General features: G+C 36.3%; 1 protein-coding gene across 1 annotated transcript in view; it reads right to left on the bottom strand.

The window, feature by feature from the left end:
* Nucleotides 1-1,518: 1,518 nt before the first annotated feature.
* The window catches only part of LOC114617888 (vomeronasal type-2 receptor 1-like), a 26,258-nt gene continuing 9,946 nt past the window's right edge, over nt 1,519-17,830 (bottom strand). The window contains exons 3-7 of the mRNA XM_028763567.1: nt 15,344-16,203; nt 13,620-13,629; nt 11,015-11,245; nt 3,886-4,009; nt 1,519-2,501 (exon numbers count right to left, since the gene is read on the bottom strand). Coding sequence (XP_028619400.1) covers nt 1,519-2,501; nt 3,886-4,009; nt 11,015-11,245; nt 13,620-13,629; nt 15,344-16,203 — 2,208 coding nt within the window. The remainder of the gene's footprint in view (nt 2,502-3,885; nt 4,010-11,014; nt 11,246-13,619; nt 13,630-15,343; nt 16,204-17,830) is intronic.

Below are 17,830 nucleotides of genomic sequence, written 5' to 3' on the forward strand. Positions count from 1 at the left end.
AGTTTTACTTCATTGTCCTATGAGGACTTAATGGAGTCTTTGATATTAAACTGGTAGGCTTCTGTAATAACTCTATTTTCAATCCAAAACTCCATGATCAACATCTCAGAACAGAAATGAACCTTGAAATATTCTGAGTTTATAAGTACACCAATTTCTTAGACCTATGCCACCTCTGATTGTATTTTTAACCTCAATAGAGAGCACGGAAGATGTTCCACCTGTGTGCCTGAGTGACACTTAAAGGCACTCCCAGATATTTATTCATCTATTACTCTATAATTTCAAAAACATCATCCTCTCTTACCCAAGTATTTTCATGTGAATGAAGTTTCACACAAATAAACGGAATTTGCAATTGGCCAAAGAAATCCATTTCCCTGCTGTTCAAACTATGGTACAAATTCTTATCTGCTATTTATAATGGCTGTGTTGCAGAGGACAGCGGAAATACTGGGGGATTGGTGAGTGAATAAATGATTGCCCAGGAAAAAAACTAGTGTACAGTTTGCCTAAAAAAGTTAGTATTACTTTTGAGGCTTGTTGTTCTTTGATATAAATTCATTGAAATTGTAGGAAGCTCATTCTTTGTTCTGACTGATCAACATGTAAGAATCAGTAAATAAATTCCCAAGTTATTCTATTAGCTAGTCTTCCTCATGTCAAATTCTGCTGACATGCCTGGATGAACATGTTCAATTTGGTTGACTGAGGTGAACTAACATTGAACTCTTTCAAAGACAGAGCACTTTCTGTTACTTTTGCCATTCTCACCTCAAATGCCCACTAGTAGTTTTAGTTGGTATTTCCAGAAATTGTATTTTTTCACCCTCTGTCTCTATCTATCTATCTATCTATCTATCTATCTATCTATCTATCATCAATCTCTACATACCATTGTCAAGAAGAATAGAAGATTGAAAATCTTTTAAGTATTATTTAATATCTACTTACCTCTACATAGTGACATGGCAAATATTAAATTTTCACCCAAACCTAGCATATTATTACATGTTCTGGCTAACTGTTAGCTTTCTTTGAAATCAAGGTCTTTAATATAGAATATACTTAAGTGCTATGCTGCCATCGTAATTCCCTTTGTTTTTGTTTCGTAGAGGAATGTTTTCAAACTGACACTTTCTCACTTATGATTCTCTATAAAATCCCAAGACAGGTGGCAGATCTTAGAGAAGTTTTTCTATTCCTGATATAAGTTAAAGAAGAAAGTTTTAAAAATATCTTCCTGACTTTTTCTTATCAATTCAGATAAGAAGTATCTGTTATATCCTCTATTCTAAAATCACAATAAAATATTCTAATGAAATCATTTCCAATTTCAATGATGTCATATTATAATCCTTATCAAATGATATTTTATAGAATAATATTTTATTCACTATGCAAAGGCCAAATCCTCAATACTAATCCAGAGCATCAGCAGTTGCTTCAAAATCAATGTTAAGGAGAAGATTTAGCTAAGTTATCATCCACTTTTCATGCCACATAGAGCTCACAGGTCTACTCATCCAGAACAGTGGACACTGTGGTGTCATTAAGCTCACTGCTCACAGAAGCTGAGGTCAGCTGGATGCTCCTGTCAACAGTGGGGACTCTTCCACCAACAGTTTCATCAGTGTTCCTCTTTGGCCTCAGCAAGATAATGAAACACTTGGGAAGAAATAGACAGCCTAACAAGCCATAGCTGGATGCCAAAATGGCAAATATTTCCACAGCTACTTTGAATTTGCCTTTGGTGCTCAAGTAAGCAGGGACAAAAGAGATCCAGACAATAAAAAAGACCAGCATCCCAAAAGTGATGCACTTCCCTTCATAATAGTTATCTGGCAGCTGGCGAGCCACAAAGGTTGTAAGAAAACACAGCAGAGCCAGAAGAACATCAAACCCAAATATGGAGCACAGAAACTCTATAGAACCTTCATTGCATTCAAAGATGATCTTTACATTTTGAATTTCAATGTTCTTGAACATCCTTGGAGGGTCCAACACCAAGTAAGCTGCGCATACACCAATCTCCCCTAAAGCACAGAACAGGACAATGAGTTTTCGATAAATGGGGTGCATAGATATAAGCCGGGTTTTGGATACAGAAATCCTGTAAGCAAAAAAGAGTGAAATAGTCTTTCCAAGAATGGAAGACAGACAAAGGCAAAAGCCCAGTGCCAGAGTGACCTGGCGGGCCATGCAGGTCCAGTTGCATGGCTTGCCTATGAACAGCATGGATGACAGCACCGTGATAACCAGAGACATCTGAATGAGGAAGCTCAGCTCGCGGTCATTGGCTTTCACCAATGGAGTGTGCCTGTGGATTACATACACAACAGTGACTGCCAAGACCACAAGTGCCCCAAAGATGGAAAGGATGACGAGGGTGAACCCCAGGGCCTCCTCATAAGCGAGAAATTCCACAAGCTTTGGCACACACTTGCTCTTCTCTGCATTGGACCAGTCATCTTCACCACATCGATTACATAGCATTTGGCCTATTGAGAAAAACAAAACAAAACAAAAAACCCAGAAAATTGACCATTGACTTCAATAAAATTTGTCACATTTAACTAAGAACAATCTGGGGCAATTAAAGACCTGAACAGCATTTACTGAAAATCTATATTAAAATCTACATAGTATCTTAAAATTACTAGTATAAAAATTGCCTTGGTGCAGATGCTGTGACAGATTTATAGTTGTTTTCAATTTCAGGAATTGATTATTTTTTTCTCAACTCGAGCTGTTCTTGAATTGGTCTTTTCTATTTATGAGCTCCTTTCTTTCTCCTGTAACTATCTACTGAAGAAAGAGATCTGTGTCTTTCTCAACTCAAGCACAGCCCAGGAATGAGAAAGTCACAGCTTTTGATATGAAACAATCAAAATGACTGGGACACAGCTAGTTAAACCCTAGTATTTTCATTCTCTTATGTAACATCCCCCCCATGGAGAAGAATCATTTATTAACCTACTCACAAGTGCCCAATTCTAAATTTTCATTCATTGAGTGATGAGGATGATGATGGGAAGAAAAACAAAACCCTAAATCACAGTCCCTAAGGCTGAGAAGGCTAAGTCTGGAGGGAGGCTCTGAGAGCAAGCGTTGGTGAACCAGGAGAAGCTAGTTGTGATAAGATTATGGCAGATGATAAAATGGGTGGACTCAGTGTAAATTTAAAAATTCAGGTAAAATAGGTATTTCCTTTCAACCGTTCTGACTCCTGTTCTGGACAGATCTGGATGGAATTCTTTGTGGAGACTGTGAGACCTTTAGCAAGAGAGTTATGCAGCTTACAGGGTGTCTTTCCCTATGAAGGACCATTTTAACATTTTACATAATTATTCTTGTGAGTTATGTGACAAAAGACAAGTGAATTTTTGTGTTGTCAACAAAAAACTCCTGTAAAAATGAATAAATCTGCTCCAACATATTTCTAGAAACCAAACCTGTCTATGTCAACTCCACTGAGCAGCAACTGAGCAGGCTGTCACAGAGGTCCAAACCAATACTACTGTGCAATGCATGTGCCTTCAATGCTTAGAACCTTGCAAATTTGAACTTTTCCTCAACTAGATTTATGTTCAATCTAGTTCAAAAACAAATACTTAGAAGATTTTATGAATTTATTCATATTTCATATTTTACATATTTTAGTGTTTCCTTATGCACATGGTTGTAGGTCTTTTCCAACTTTAGTCATGAAAACTATATTATCATTAATTCACACTGTTCAGAATATTTAATAATTTGATAGATGTTAATTATTTTGCCATACATTGCTTATATCTTTTATGAAAATGATTTCAAGAATGTCACTGTCAAGAAATGTTTAATCTAATTGCACTACTATTCATGAAAAATTGGTTCCATCACTACCTGGTTTCTCTGACACATATCCATCCTCACATGGGATGCAATCAAAGCAGCATATGGGTTGTCCCTGGCGAATCCTCTTCTGGGTCCCTGGGGCACACACTTTTGTGCAGAATGACTCTGGAAGCTAGCAAAGACAAAGATGGTGGACATAACAAGGCCTTAAAACATTTTCATTTTTGAAATAAAGAATGTTCTTATTTGTATATCCATGGAGATATGTGTGTCATTTATAAAAATTACTCCTGGATACTGAGCAAAGATAGCAGACAAAACATGATAATATGGAAAGAACTTTATGTAAAGAACAGTCTTATGAATGACTCTGAAAATGTCAAACTAACTATAATGACAGTGTTTTGTCACCTTGGTAATCAAAACCAAACTAATATAACATGGGATGCTTTAGATGGGGCAGTTTTCTAAGTCTTTTCCTGGTTTGATGAGAACTGTGACACCAATAACTATCTTCAGCTCCTGAAGGATATTTCCTTTCAGCAATGGAATCCCAAAATATTTTTTATTATATTTACATGTCTATCCTAAGTGGCTGGCAAAAATGAAAAAAAAAAAAAGAAAAAAGAATTATCTGTTTCATGTGAATTATGCAAGTAAACAATGTAGAGAAGGCGTAGCTTGGAATCTTTCCTGTTCACTACATTTAGAATTTTCAATAGCAACCATAGGCCTCTTTGTATTTTTAAATTCAACATGGATGTGCACCTGAAATTCAGGATAAACTAGGCATTTACATATCAATGTGGGGAAATAATTATCTACAAACTAATAAAATATGTTTTGTGCTCCATACTTATTGACAGCTTGAACAACCTAGTAAGACCATAGCTCAGAAAACAAAATCCCAAACCAAAGAAATAAGAATCCAAAGCAAAATAAAAATCCAGATCAGTTAAGCCTACAAAGCCATAAACCATTGAAGACATAATACACACTTTGGTGCTATCTATGAATTTTCAACATGTTTGAATTACATATAAATAAGCTTCACTATATGAATATAATCTCAATTTATTCTCTCCTGAACTCCATATCCTGAAAACAATGGTGGCAAAAGACTCCTCCTATAGCAGAGACTATGCCAGTATTAGCAACATCAGAACCCTGGGGTACCTGGAACCTCATAGACCAAACCAATATTCAGAACTCCTGAGACTTTACCAATTTCAAGAACCCCAGAGACAACAGGAACCCAAAACACAAAACTCCAGAGATTACACAGGTCACTAAAATCCCAATGGAGAGACAATACTAGACCTAAAGTCTCTGATCACCACAACCCCAGGCAGTCCAAGCCAGAAGATCAGAGAGGAAACAAAGCAAGGGAAAATCATCCACCTAACAAGATAAAGTCAAAATTGGCACCTAACCCTACACTATACCCAAACCCAGATGAGTATAGGCCAGTGTAAGAAGTAAACAAAAACACCTAGGGCAGTATAGTACTACTAGAACCCACCTATCCTTCTATAACAAACCCTGAATATTCTAACACAGCTGAAGCACAAGGAAAATACTTTAAATCCAATCTTATCATGATAATACAGGCCCTTAAACAGGAAATAAACAAATCCCTTAAAGAAACCTAGGAAAATAGAGAACTCTTGGGGGTTATGAGAAACTGAACCACTAACCAAAGAGCATACATATGCTGAATCTAGGACACCCTCATGTATGGAAGATGTGCAGCTTGTTCTTTATGCAGATCCCTCAACAAATACAATGACTGTCCCTGACTCTGTTGATTGCCTATGGATCCTGTTTCCCTAACTGGGCTGCCTTAACTGGTCTCAGTGGGAGAGGATGTGAATAATCCTATAATAACTTGATGTGTCAGGTAGGATGGTACCCAGGTACCCCTTTAAGAGGAGAAAGGAACAAGGGATGAAGGGAATGTATAACTGAGGGAGTGACTAGGAGGAGAAGACACACTATGATTTGGATGTAAAGTGAATAAATAAATAAATGAATAAATAAATAAATAGATGAAAGTAAATCCTAGACAACACAATCAAGTGAAAAATGAATAAGCATGTCCAAGACTTCAAAATGGAAATAAAAACAATTAGAGAAAAACAAACTGAGGGAATTCTGGCTATGAGAAATCTAGGTGAGCAAACAAAACTACAGATATAAGCATCACCAACAGAATACAAGGCATGAAAAAAATCTCAGCCACAGAAGATAGAAGAGAAGAAATTGATACAGCAGGAAATGTTAAATCTAAAGAGATCCTTACAGAAAACATCCAGGAAATCACAGAAAATATGAAAAGATGAAATCTAAGAAAAATAGTAGAGGAATATTTTCAATACAAAACTCAGAATATATGTTCAACAAAACCATAGAAAAATATTTCTTAACTTAAAAGTTGGAGATACATATAAAGGTACATGAAGCTTATAGAACACCAAATATTTTGGAAGAGAAATAAAGTCTCCATGCCGCCTAATAATCAAAACACTAAATATACAATAGAAGAATGTTAAAAATTGCAAGGACATGCTGACAGGAATCTGTTATAGCTGTCTCCTGAGAGGCTCTGCCAGAGCCTGACAAATACAGAGGCAGATGCTTGTAGCCAACCACTGGCCTTAGCATGGGGTCCCCAGTGGAGGAGTTAGAGAAAGGACTGAAGTCATTGATCATGAGTATATCTCAATATTAGTGGATTCAACTTCCCATTTAAAAGACATAGACTAACCGAGTGCAGGTGAAAATAGGATCAGTCCTTCTACTTCCTAAAAGAAACACACCTCAATATCACTTTACTTCAGAGTAAAGTGTTGGAAAAAAGATTTTCCAAGCAAATGGACCCTAGACGCAAGCTGGTATAGTTATTCTAATATCTAACAAAAGAGACTTCCAGCCAAAATTAAAAGAAAAGGGGGAAAACACTTCAGACTCATCAAAGGGAAAATTCACCAAGAAGATACCTCAATTCTGAATATCTATGCCACAAATTCAAGGGCATGCACACTTTTTAAAAGAAACAATACTAAAACTTACTTAATTATATGCAGAACCTGGCATATTAAGAGTAGAAGTCTCCCTATTCTCACCAATGGAGAAGTCACCCAGAGGGAAACTAAACGCAGAAGTAATCAACTAACAGATGCTCTGACACAAATATCCCTAACAGATATCTGCAGAACATTTCATTCAAACTTGAAAGGATATAGCTTCTTTTCAGCCACATTCTACAAAACTGAACACAAATTGTCCACAAAGCAAATCTTAAAAGATATAAAAAAATTGAAATAACTCCATGTATCTTATCAGACCACCATGAATTAATGCCAAATTTAAACAAAAATAGAGACAACAGAAAGCCTACAATCTCAAGGAAACTGAACAACTCTCTATTGAATAACCAATGGGTCAAGATAGAAATAAAAAAATTAAAGACTTGGTAGAACTCAATGATAAAGAATTCACAACATAGCCCAAACCTATGGGACAAAATGAAAGCAGTGCTAAGAGTTTCCTGTAAGCACTAAGTGGCTTCATGAAGAAATCAGAAGGATCCCATGGTAATAAATTAACAGAATACATGAAAACTCTAGCACAAAAAAAGCAAATACACCCAAGAAGAGTAGAAGGCAGAAATAGTCAAACTGAGGGCTGAAATCAATAAAACAGAAACAAAGATATCATTACAACAAATCAATAAAACAAAGACTTAGTTCTTTGAGAAAATACACAAGACAGATAAACCTTTATCCAAACTAACTACAAGGCAGAGAGAGAATATCCAAATTTACAAAATCAGAAATGAAAAGAGAGACATAATAACAGACACAATAACAAATACTGAGCAAGTTCACTGATCATTATGTCATACTTCAAAAAAATCTGTATTCCATAGAATTGGAACATCCAAAAGAAATGCATAAGTTCCTGGATAGATACAACTTATCAAAGTTAAATCAGGACCAGATAAACAATTTGAATAGACCCACAGCCCCTAAGGAAATAGACATAGTCATTAATATCTAACAAGCAAACAAGAAAAGAAAAGAAAGGAAAGGAAAAAAAACTCCTGAGGGCCAAGAGATTTTAGCACAGAATTCTACCAGATTTTCAAAGAAGAGCTAATGTTTACTCCTGAAATTATTCTACAAAATAGAAAATGGAAGCCATAATCACCCTAATACAAAAATCACAGGAAAAATAAAACAAAGAAAGAAGTACACATCAATATTCCTCATGTACATATGCAAAAACTCATATTAAAACATTTGCAAGTCAAATTCAATAGCACATCAAAGATAGCATTCACCATGATCAAGCAGGTTTCACCCCCAGGGATGCAGTGGAGTTTTAATATGTGAAAATCTGTCAATGTAATCTACTATGTAAACAAATTGAAAGAATAAACAACATGATCATCTCATTAGATCCTGAAAAAGCCTTTGAAAGAACTCAACCAACACCCTTTCATGATAAAAGTCTTGGAGAGATCAGGGATACAGGGAAATACCTAAACTAATAAAGTGAATATAGAGCAAACCAATAGTTAGCATACATTTAAATGGAGAGAAAAAAATCAAAGCAATTCTTCTAAAATGAGGAGCAAGACAAGGCTGTACACTCTACCCATTGTATTTAATATAGTACTTGAAGTACTAGCCAGAGCAATAATGAAACTAAAAGAAATCAAGAGAATACAAATTGGAAAGAAAGAAGTGAAAGTATTTTTATTTGGAGATGCTATGATAGTATACATAAGTTGCCCCCAAAGTTATACCAGAGAACTCCTACAGCTGATAAACAACTTTTGCAAAGTGTCTGGATAGAAGACTAACTTAAAATATACAATATTTAAAATAATAATTAAAATATATTAATTTTAAAATAATAACTTAAAATATACAATATTAAAATATACTTAAAATATGCCTATATAAAAAAGACAAAGGGCTGAGGAAGAAGTGAGAAAATAATATCCTTTATAATAGCAACAAATAATATAAAATATTTTTGGGAAACTCTAACTAGGCAAATAAAAGATACAAATGATGAGAATTTGAAGTCTGTGCAGAAAAAAATACAAGAAGATTATCAGAAGATAAAAAATTCTGCCATGTTCATAGATCAGTAGGATTAATATGGTAAAGATGTCCTTATAAAAGGCATTTTCCATAATAAAAGGACATTGCTCAATTATGCTTATAGTCGATTTATTTGTAATAGCTAGAAACTGGAAACAATATAGATGTTCCTCAACCAAAGAATGGATTACAAAAATGTGGTAAGTTTATACAACATGAGTATTGATTGGCACATTTGTAGCAGAGGATACACTTAATCCTGTAGAAACTTGATGTCCTCAGGGAAGGCAGATGCTGGCCAGAGTGAAGTTCTGGTAGGTGGTTGGGTGGAGAGCATCCTCTTGGAAGTAATTGGAGGGGAGAAGGGATGGTGAACTCAGGGAAGGGGAACCAGGAAGGGGGCAACATTTGTAAATAAATAAAACAATACAGTTTGCAAATGGATGGAACTAGAAAGAAATCGTCCTGAGTGTGGTGAACCGAGCCAGAAAGACACTCAAATTATGTAGTCACTTATTAGTGAATAGTAGCTGTACAGTAAATCGTAACTATGCTACAATCCAAAGACACAGAGAGGCTACTTAAGAAGGACTCAAGGGACGCTCAAGGGAGTCCATATGAATCTCCTCGGGAAGGAGAAATTGAAAAGACCCATGATGTGTGGAGAAGGTTGGGGAATAAGCTTTGCGGAGGGTGTGGAGGGAGAGAATACAGTGACAGATAAATGGAATTTTGAACCATTTGGGGAACGACCAAAAAAACCCAGTGCCATGGAAATTCCTAGAAATCTAAGAGGGTGACCATAGCTAAAACTCCTTTCAGGTGGGGATGTAAAACCTTAACTGACAATCTCCTTTAATCAGGAGAGACTTCTAGTGAAAGGATTAGGACACCAACCCAGCCAGATATTCTTCAACCTAGGTTTGTCCTACCTATAAGATGTGTTAGGTTAAAGGCTCCACAGAAATTGTGGGAGTGGCCAGACAATTGCTGTTCCCAACTCAGACCCATGCCATGAGAGGATACTGTCTGATACTGCCTGAAGGGCAAGGATCCAGAGGGTGGAAAGCCCAGAGACCTAGGATAGAACCAAACCAGACTGAAAAAAAAAAGTTAATGAAATGATGCCTAAGGGTATTCTGGTATACTCTGATTGGTGCCTAGCTAAATTGTCATTAGAGAGGCTTCATGCACCAAGTGATGGAAGCAGATATAGTGATCCAAAGCCAAATATTATGTGGAGCTCAGGGAATCCTACAAAAGAGGGGGGGAGGAAGCATTCTAGGAGTCAGAGGGGTCAAGGACAAGAGGAAACCCAAAGAATTGACTAACCCGGGCTCATAGGAGCTCAGAGAGACTGAAGCAAAAACTAAGGAGCCTGCCTGGGATTGGCCTATGCTCTGTGCGTAAATGTGACCGTTCTGTAGCTTGCTCCTCTTGTGGGAGTCTTAACAATGGGATCCTGGGCAGTCTTTGATTCTTTTGTTACCTCTTGGGATCCTTTACCTCATACTGAGTTGCCTTTCCAGCCTTAACCTAAGCAGTGGCGGTGCCTAGATTTACTGTAATTTGGTATGTCATGTTTAGTTGATATCTATGGGAGGCCTGCATTTTCTGAAGAGAAAAAAAGGAGGAGTGGCTGTGGGTGGGGCATAAACAAAGTGAGGTTGGAGTGGGATATAAGGATAGAGGGGCCACTGCAACTGGGATGTAAAAAAAAAAAAATCACAAAAAAGAAAACCAAAGGAAAATATCTCCTTTTTATTACAAAAGATGATAAAATAAATACATTCCATTAAAACATTCTCAAAATATCAAAACACTATTAAATTATATTAAAATATTCATGTATTTTAATTTAACATGGACTCTTTATATTCTAAATAGACAACAATACAAAAAAATTTATGCTAGACTAAGTAAATTGATTTGGAATATAGTAAAAAGCTTTAGGTGTTTTACATTTATTTAGTTCCTGAAAAAACAGGCATATATATATATATATATATATATATATATATATATATACACACACACACAAATATGTAAGGCCAACTAACCTTTGACGATTCAGTGTTCCAAAATAACTTTGAGTTCTTTGGAAGAACAAATTCATGTTTTGAACTTGTGAATTTGTATTCTCCAACCTTGACAAAGGCAATTTCTCCAGCATCATCCATGTGCCAATTGAGGATATCATAATATCCATTGTCTATATCTCCATTGCTATCAAGTTCTATTTTGCTTCCATCATGGGTAGTAAATTTTATTTTCCTCATGTGATCCCAGAGCTAATAAAGAGGAGTAAGAAAAGAATTAAAAAAGTAAATAAATAAATAAATAAATAAATAAATACATAACTTGTAAGCATTTAAATAATTCGAAAATAAAAATTTATAAAAATAGTAGATTTGTTTTCATATGTAACTCATAAGATTCCATTTTTTCTAATGCTGTTTTTGTTACCAACTGTGATATCCTCTAGCTACAGGTGGCAATAAAACAGAAAGAATGATTTGGTAAATTGAAATATGCTGTGTAAATAATATGCACATTGGGTTATAAAGTTTTAAAAACAATGGAAACTATCTCATAAATAATTTTACATTATTATTTTAATATCATGACAACATATTAAATTATGACAACACAATAATTAGTGTTCTAGACATACTGGGTTAAATAATTTGTGAAATGTAATTTTACCTATTTTTCTTTACTTTTAGCCTTTGTAAAATTTTAATATGCCTTTGATGTATATTATACTTGTATGTATTTTTTGGGATATATAAGCTTATATTATGACTTAGCAGTATAATATCTGTGAGTCAAGAGACAGAAGAATGTTTAGAATATTTTCATTCCCCTTTCCACACTTTCCCTATGTAAAGACACAAAGGTCCACAACAATTTTCTTCTTTTGAAACTCTCAGTCTAATAGAGAGACTGGACAATCAGTTTCTAAAAGTTAAATTCAGTAAGTTTATGTTGTTGTTGTGTCAGTTTCCTCCCAAATTAAAACATTTCATTCTTTCAGTGATGCTCTTTCAGTGAAGTAGTAAAGCAAAAATCTCAAAATAGCTTTAGGAAGTCAATGAATGTAGCAGGATATTTTACATTTTACAATAAAGCTCGGTAATTTGATAGGAGCTAATATAGGAGGAGAGAAGGAGAGGAAGAAGAGAAGGAGCTACAAGGGCAGAGAAGTAGCAGCCATGGAGAACCATGCTTGGGTCCAGAACAGTCCTGGGTAACGATTTATATCTTAAGGTTAGATATTGGGAAACAACTCTAATTGTGTGGGCAAATTGTTAATTGAGCATTTCTAAATATATAAAGCCTTTGGATAATAATTAAGCTTTAGAGTCTCATTTCTACCGGGTACCGCATGGATGGTGGGTATTGTTTGGGTTCAGCCAAGCTTTGTGGAGTCAGTGTGGTAGACTGGCAGAGCCTGCCACCATGATGGTGTCTCGTGGGTGCCAGGGCCGGTGCTTCTGGCTCAATAGAGCTATGGTCTTGCGGGTCTAGTTGCGCACACACGCGATCTGAGCTAAGCAGAGCCGCTACCGCTTAGACAATAGGCCCGAACCTCTGCTTTTCAAAATATTACCCTCAGCACCTGAAACTGAGCTGATTTACTATGTAGCTCCCTGGGAAAGTAAGAAAGGGAAGAGGAGAGTTCTTCTCAGAGTGTGGTAAAGTGCAAAAAACAGACAAGACGAGGTACAAAGAAGACTCTTAAGACCAGTCCATCTGCTGGGGTGAAAGAGAAACCAGCTGAGCTACCTGGAAGTAATTTAGACCAACTTGGGAAGGACACAACTTTGATCTGCCTGAAAGCTGTTCTCAACGTTCAAAGGTTTTTGTGAGCTATCACCCAGGCTGGGGTGGGCCTGGTGTTGCATTTGTCTTCGAGTCATTTGTGCTCCTGGACCTAACTCCTCACCCATATTCCTTTAAGTTACCTCAATAAAATCCATTGATTCACTGAGTTGGTCTTTGGTGGTGTTTGAATGTGGTGTGTTCAGGGCTCCCTATCTGGGGTGAGCGGATGTGTGTGTTACATCCCCACAGGAAAACTTTTGTCACATCACAGTTGCTATTGTAGAAAGAATGTTCAAAAGGGCATAGAAGAGGTAATGGCTGACTGACTTAGGAAATAGGAGATTCTTTATTTCTCAAAAAAAAACCATCAGCCCTAGCTGAGCTATTAAAGATTAGCAGGACATTGCCTGGAGAGTATGCATCTGAGTTGTAAGTTTCCATAAGACATAAAGGGTCACAGATAGAGGAAACAGGAGTTTCTTTATTTCTCAAAAAAACCATCAGCCCTAGCTGAGCTATGAAAGATTAGCAGGACATTGCCTGGAGAGTATGCATCTGAGTTGTAAATTTCCATTATACAGAAATGGCCATAGCTAGTGCTACAGTAGTTCATGGGCCTGATGATATACCTATAGGATCACAGAGACATTGAGAATAATCCTATGAGAAGATAACCTTTATCAAACTCACACCTTACCTTATTAATTTTAGGTAGATGAGAACATGGGTTCTTTTTTTAGCATAAAAAGATCTAATACTCAGGGTATAACCTTGATCTTCATCTGCCCTATCTGCTGCACTTCGATTTCTCAACAAGAACCTAGAGGGGACATAAGCTCTCCACAGACTAGTAAGACTGGGATATGGAGTCTTTTTGTTCTGTTAAACATGACCAAAAATAAGGCACACAATTAGCAAGCATTATTTGCCTTGTTTGTAAAGAGAAGCTTATGATTCTTCCTAATCTTTATAATAGTGATTAAGGCTATGTACCTGAAAGAATTTAAGTGAATATATTAAGAAAATGCTGTAGTCCCATTTATCACTGGGCCTAGTCACTTGCTTTACTCTGACTCTTTTCCTGTCTATTACTTTCAATTCCCATGAAATATATGTCAAAAATCATGAAAATTTTACTTTATGCTAAGTCCATGAAATGGTCTCCCCACTCCTTATCAATAGTCAGTCAAATGAATGGTCAAAGACTTCCACAGTCTGATCCTTCCCTTGATCAGTCTTAAAGTTTCACTTGCTTGAAATTATTGGATGGTAGGACACATTTCTCTAGCATCATATAATTCTCAAGAATTTAGAAATGCCAGGTGAGTACTGGGCATGTCCCTAATACCATAGAGTGATGCAAGGAACACAGTGTAAACTTATCTCAGGAGGACAATGATGAGAAGGAACAGGAGAAGTAAAATAAGGAGAAGAGAAAAAGGCAGTGTAATTTAGAAATGTTCAAGTAAATAATAGAATTTCAAAGGTTTTCTAGTCTTGTCTATTGATAGGATGGTCTTGAGACATAAACAAATACTGGGTATTATTTTGATTTCATTAAAAATATACTTTGTATTGATCCATTTACCAGGCTTTCTTGATTCACAGAATGAAGATGTTTCCCGGGGGAACTATGTTCATCCATCACTGAATGTAGTGTGGGTCAACCTGAAAATGAAAGTTAAGTGAAAAGGCAAGGGTCCTAGCCACTGTGGCCTCAGATAAATTAACAAGTTGTTATATAAGAATAAAGGGATAATGATCTGACATGGAAGAAGTAACACATTAGTGATGTTAAGTGGACCTTATGTGGGACAGACAGGACCAAAGCAGGGAAGCTCAAGTTCTGCATCTTTTGTAAATGAGAGGAATGGACAGAAAGAAGGAGGAAATCATGGATGCGACCACTCTTGGCAAGACTGCTCATGGTAGTGTTTTACCAACATGAATGGTTTGAGAGATAATGAAGGACAGGTTCAGCGGGTGTGAATGTCCCAAATAACCCTATAATATTTACCCCTTGACATCCATCCTTTTGTGTGGCTCTTGGATATTGTATGAAGACCTCATTCTCTATTCTTTTCTTTTAAATAGGTAAGACAAATTGTTAAGAGAAAAGTTCTGGAGTATAAGTCAAATTGTATATAATATCTAGGACTCATCCTAAACTGGAGAGACATAAATGTCTTTGCCTAACATGAAACCAATGGTTTTGAATCCAAGTAGTGATCTTAGATTACAAGTTGAATATTGTATACTGGAACAGATCAAAGGAGGAAAGCAGAGTTATTACCTTATGCTTTACTCTGAGATATGTTTATATTTCATTTTTGTGAAGAATAACAGTATAATTTGTAAAATGCATTATCATTGACAATAAGCCTTGTAATTTGGTAAGAAATGAAGACTTAATATTAACAATCAAGTCATCCAGACAACTTTTGATGGTATAAAATCAAACAGAATCAAATAAGCAATTTCCATGGTATGAACTTGGGAGTAAAAACATGGATTTTTACATCATGATATATTGTATGGTCAAATAACGTACCGTTTGGGACTCAAAGTCAGGTATATTTGGACATACTATATTTTCCCTATATTTTTCTGTTATATCAGCCTTGCTTAAACGATCCATGCCATAAGCCATAAGATACACAGCTTGTTTGATATTGTTTGTGATTCTTAGCTGAGTCATATCCAGATAGGTATTTTTCAGATCTTCCAGCTTCTCCTCTCCAGTGCAGAGCCGATCAGACATGTCATACAACCTGTCTTCTTTACCAGTCATGTTCACTCTGTGGTCCACATTGTAAGGCACACTGCTGTTGGGCCAGGTACAGTTAAAAGCAGTTTGCCAGAATTCAATGGTCAAGACATCATTTGGATCCTTGCTAGGGTGGACATCATAAAGAAATTCTTTTAGTCCTGGTATAACACTTCTTGGTATTGCAAATCCAATGGTTCCACCAAAATAGGGAAAATATTCAGGTTTTGCAATGAGAGCTGAGGTAATCCAGGCTTCACTGGCTATCCATGTCCTGTCAGTGATGTTATGATGAATCATTTCCAGCACAAATGGACTGAGGTCAATGTCAGAAGTATAAAGCACAATGACTTTGGCAGTGGAACTCTTTACTGCCTTAACAGCTTTCTGCATTTTCTCATTGGAGTAGACTTTTGGAATGGTTTCAGAGAAAGCAACACAGAGGTTGGCCGCCTTCATTTTTTCCTTAAATAATTTTACTCCATGTTTTCCATAATCATCGTCAGCTGCAATAGCACCTACCCACACCCAACCAAAGTGTTTGATAAGATTCACCATGGCCTGAGACTGGAACTCATCACTGGGTATTGTGCGAAGAATATTCCGAAACTGAAAAGTGCTACTAAAAATTGAGGAAGAAGAAGCATAGCTCACCTAAAATTGAAAATATTTAGATTTACTGGAAAGCAGGAGCCAAATCTTAAATGAAAATGACAGCTTCAGAATATCTGAGAGGGAGCTGAGCAGTGATCCCTTTGCCCTCACATTCTCCTGTAGACAATGACTTTCTACTGGATCTTCTACTTACTGGGTGTGGACAGGAACAATTCTAACAACACTTTGCCTAATCAAAACAAAGGTTTCAGGACTACCAATTGTTAAGATAAACACACTCATTATCCTTGTTTTCATGGGTGGGACCATAGCAGTGTCAGGAATATCTCTGCACTGTCCTCCGTTTTCTTGGACATTGGTGACTCCTCTGAGTGAGGATATTCAGACTCTTTGTCAGCTTCAGTGTCTCCTGTGCAGAGATGATGGACTGAGTCCAAGTCTCAATCTGCACAGTAGCATGATTTTGTCTCCTGTGTGCTCTCCTTGTCTTACCTCTTATCCTTTAATTCTGTTCTGTTCTTTTTCCTGTCTTTTAGTTTCCTGCTGTCAGGACTCTTGAGTATGTAAGTTCTAAAACTTGAAGTGAGAGACATGATAGAAAGGACTACTCTAATCAGAAGACTAAACCCTCTTGTTCTGCAAAGTTACCATAAATTCTCTTTTAATATACAATGTTAGATAAATGAAATGTCAGATAAATGATAAATTCCTCACTTCCTCAGTAGTCCTCCTTTGCACTTAACATTTAGGGAGGCCTAAGCATAGAGATCAGGTGAGCACATGTTCCTGACACTCCTTCATGTATCTTTGCTATAGCATGCCCTGCAATTACTGGCATGTACTCTATATAAGTTAACTTCTCCCTGATCCAGTCTCATGCTCTAAGGCATCACTTCCAGCACAATGATGTTCTATAACTCCCAAAATCCAAGATTCCTTCATTTACATTGTACTCATCCTATGTTTGATTTTTCTCTGTCACTTTTATTCCTCTTATTCCACCTGCTAATATTTGTATTTTCCTTTTAACCACAAAAACAGCAGATTTGTTGAAGTTAATTTTGTAGGAATCAACCTCTTCAAAAAGGAATGATATCAGATTTCTGAAGGTTAGTGAATTATATATCATATAAAATCTTGTTACTTGGACTTATTTAGTCATTGTTTGCCCCACAATAAAATTAATATCATGATAAACCTATTCTTTTTAATTTCTTAATACCAAAGTATTAAACAGAAGATTTATTTTATTATTTCTGAGAGGTACTAAAAGACTTCATGAAAGTGTATCTAAAGGTTTCCAGGATATTCGTGAGTTCATTAGAGTTTAGTGTAAGATCTCATAGCAGCTGCAGTTTGGGTGAGCTACATGAAGCCCACCCCTAAGATATGTGCCAAGTCACCCATCTTTCCTTGTATTATTTTCAGAGTACTTTCCTTTGTTATTATTTTCACTCACATTTCAAGCTCTCTAAATTAAATACTATATTTTATTGGCATTGTGCATGATTAATGAAGCATTTGTCTATAAAGAGCCAGTCCCTGGATTTTTATCTAGAGTATCATAAAAGAAAAGGAAAGGAAGGAAGGAAGGAAAAATGGAAGAAAGAAATGAAGAAAGAGAGAGAGAGAGAGAGAGAGAGAGAGAGAGAGAGAGAGAGAGAGA

Source organism: Grammomys surdaster, unplaced genomic scaffold (genome assembly GCF_004785775.1).
Source record: "Grammomys surdaster isolate TR1022 unplaced genomic scaffold, NIH_TR_1.0 139, whole genome shotgun sequence".
Classification (NCBI taxonomy): domain Eukaryota; kingdom Metazoa; phylum Chordata; class Mammalia; order Rodentia; family Muridae; genus Grammomys; species Grammomys surdaster.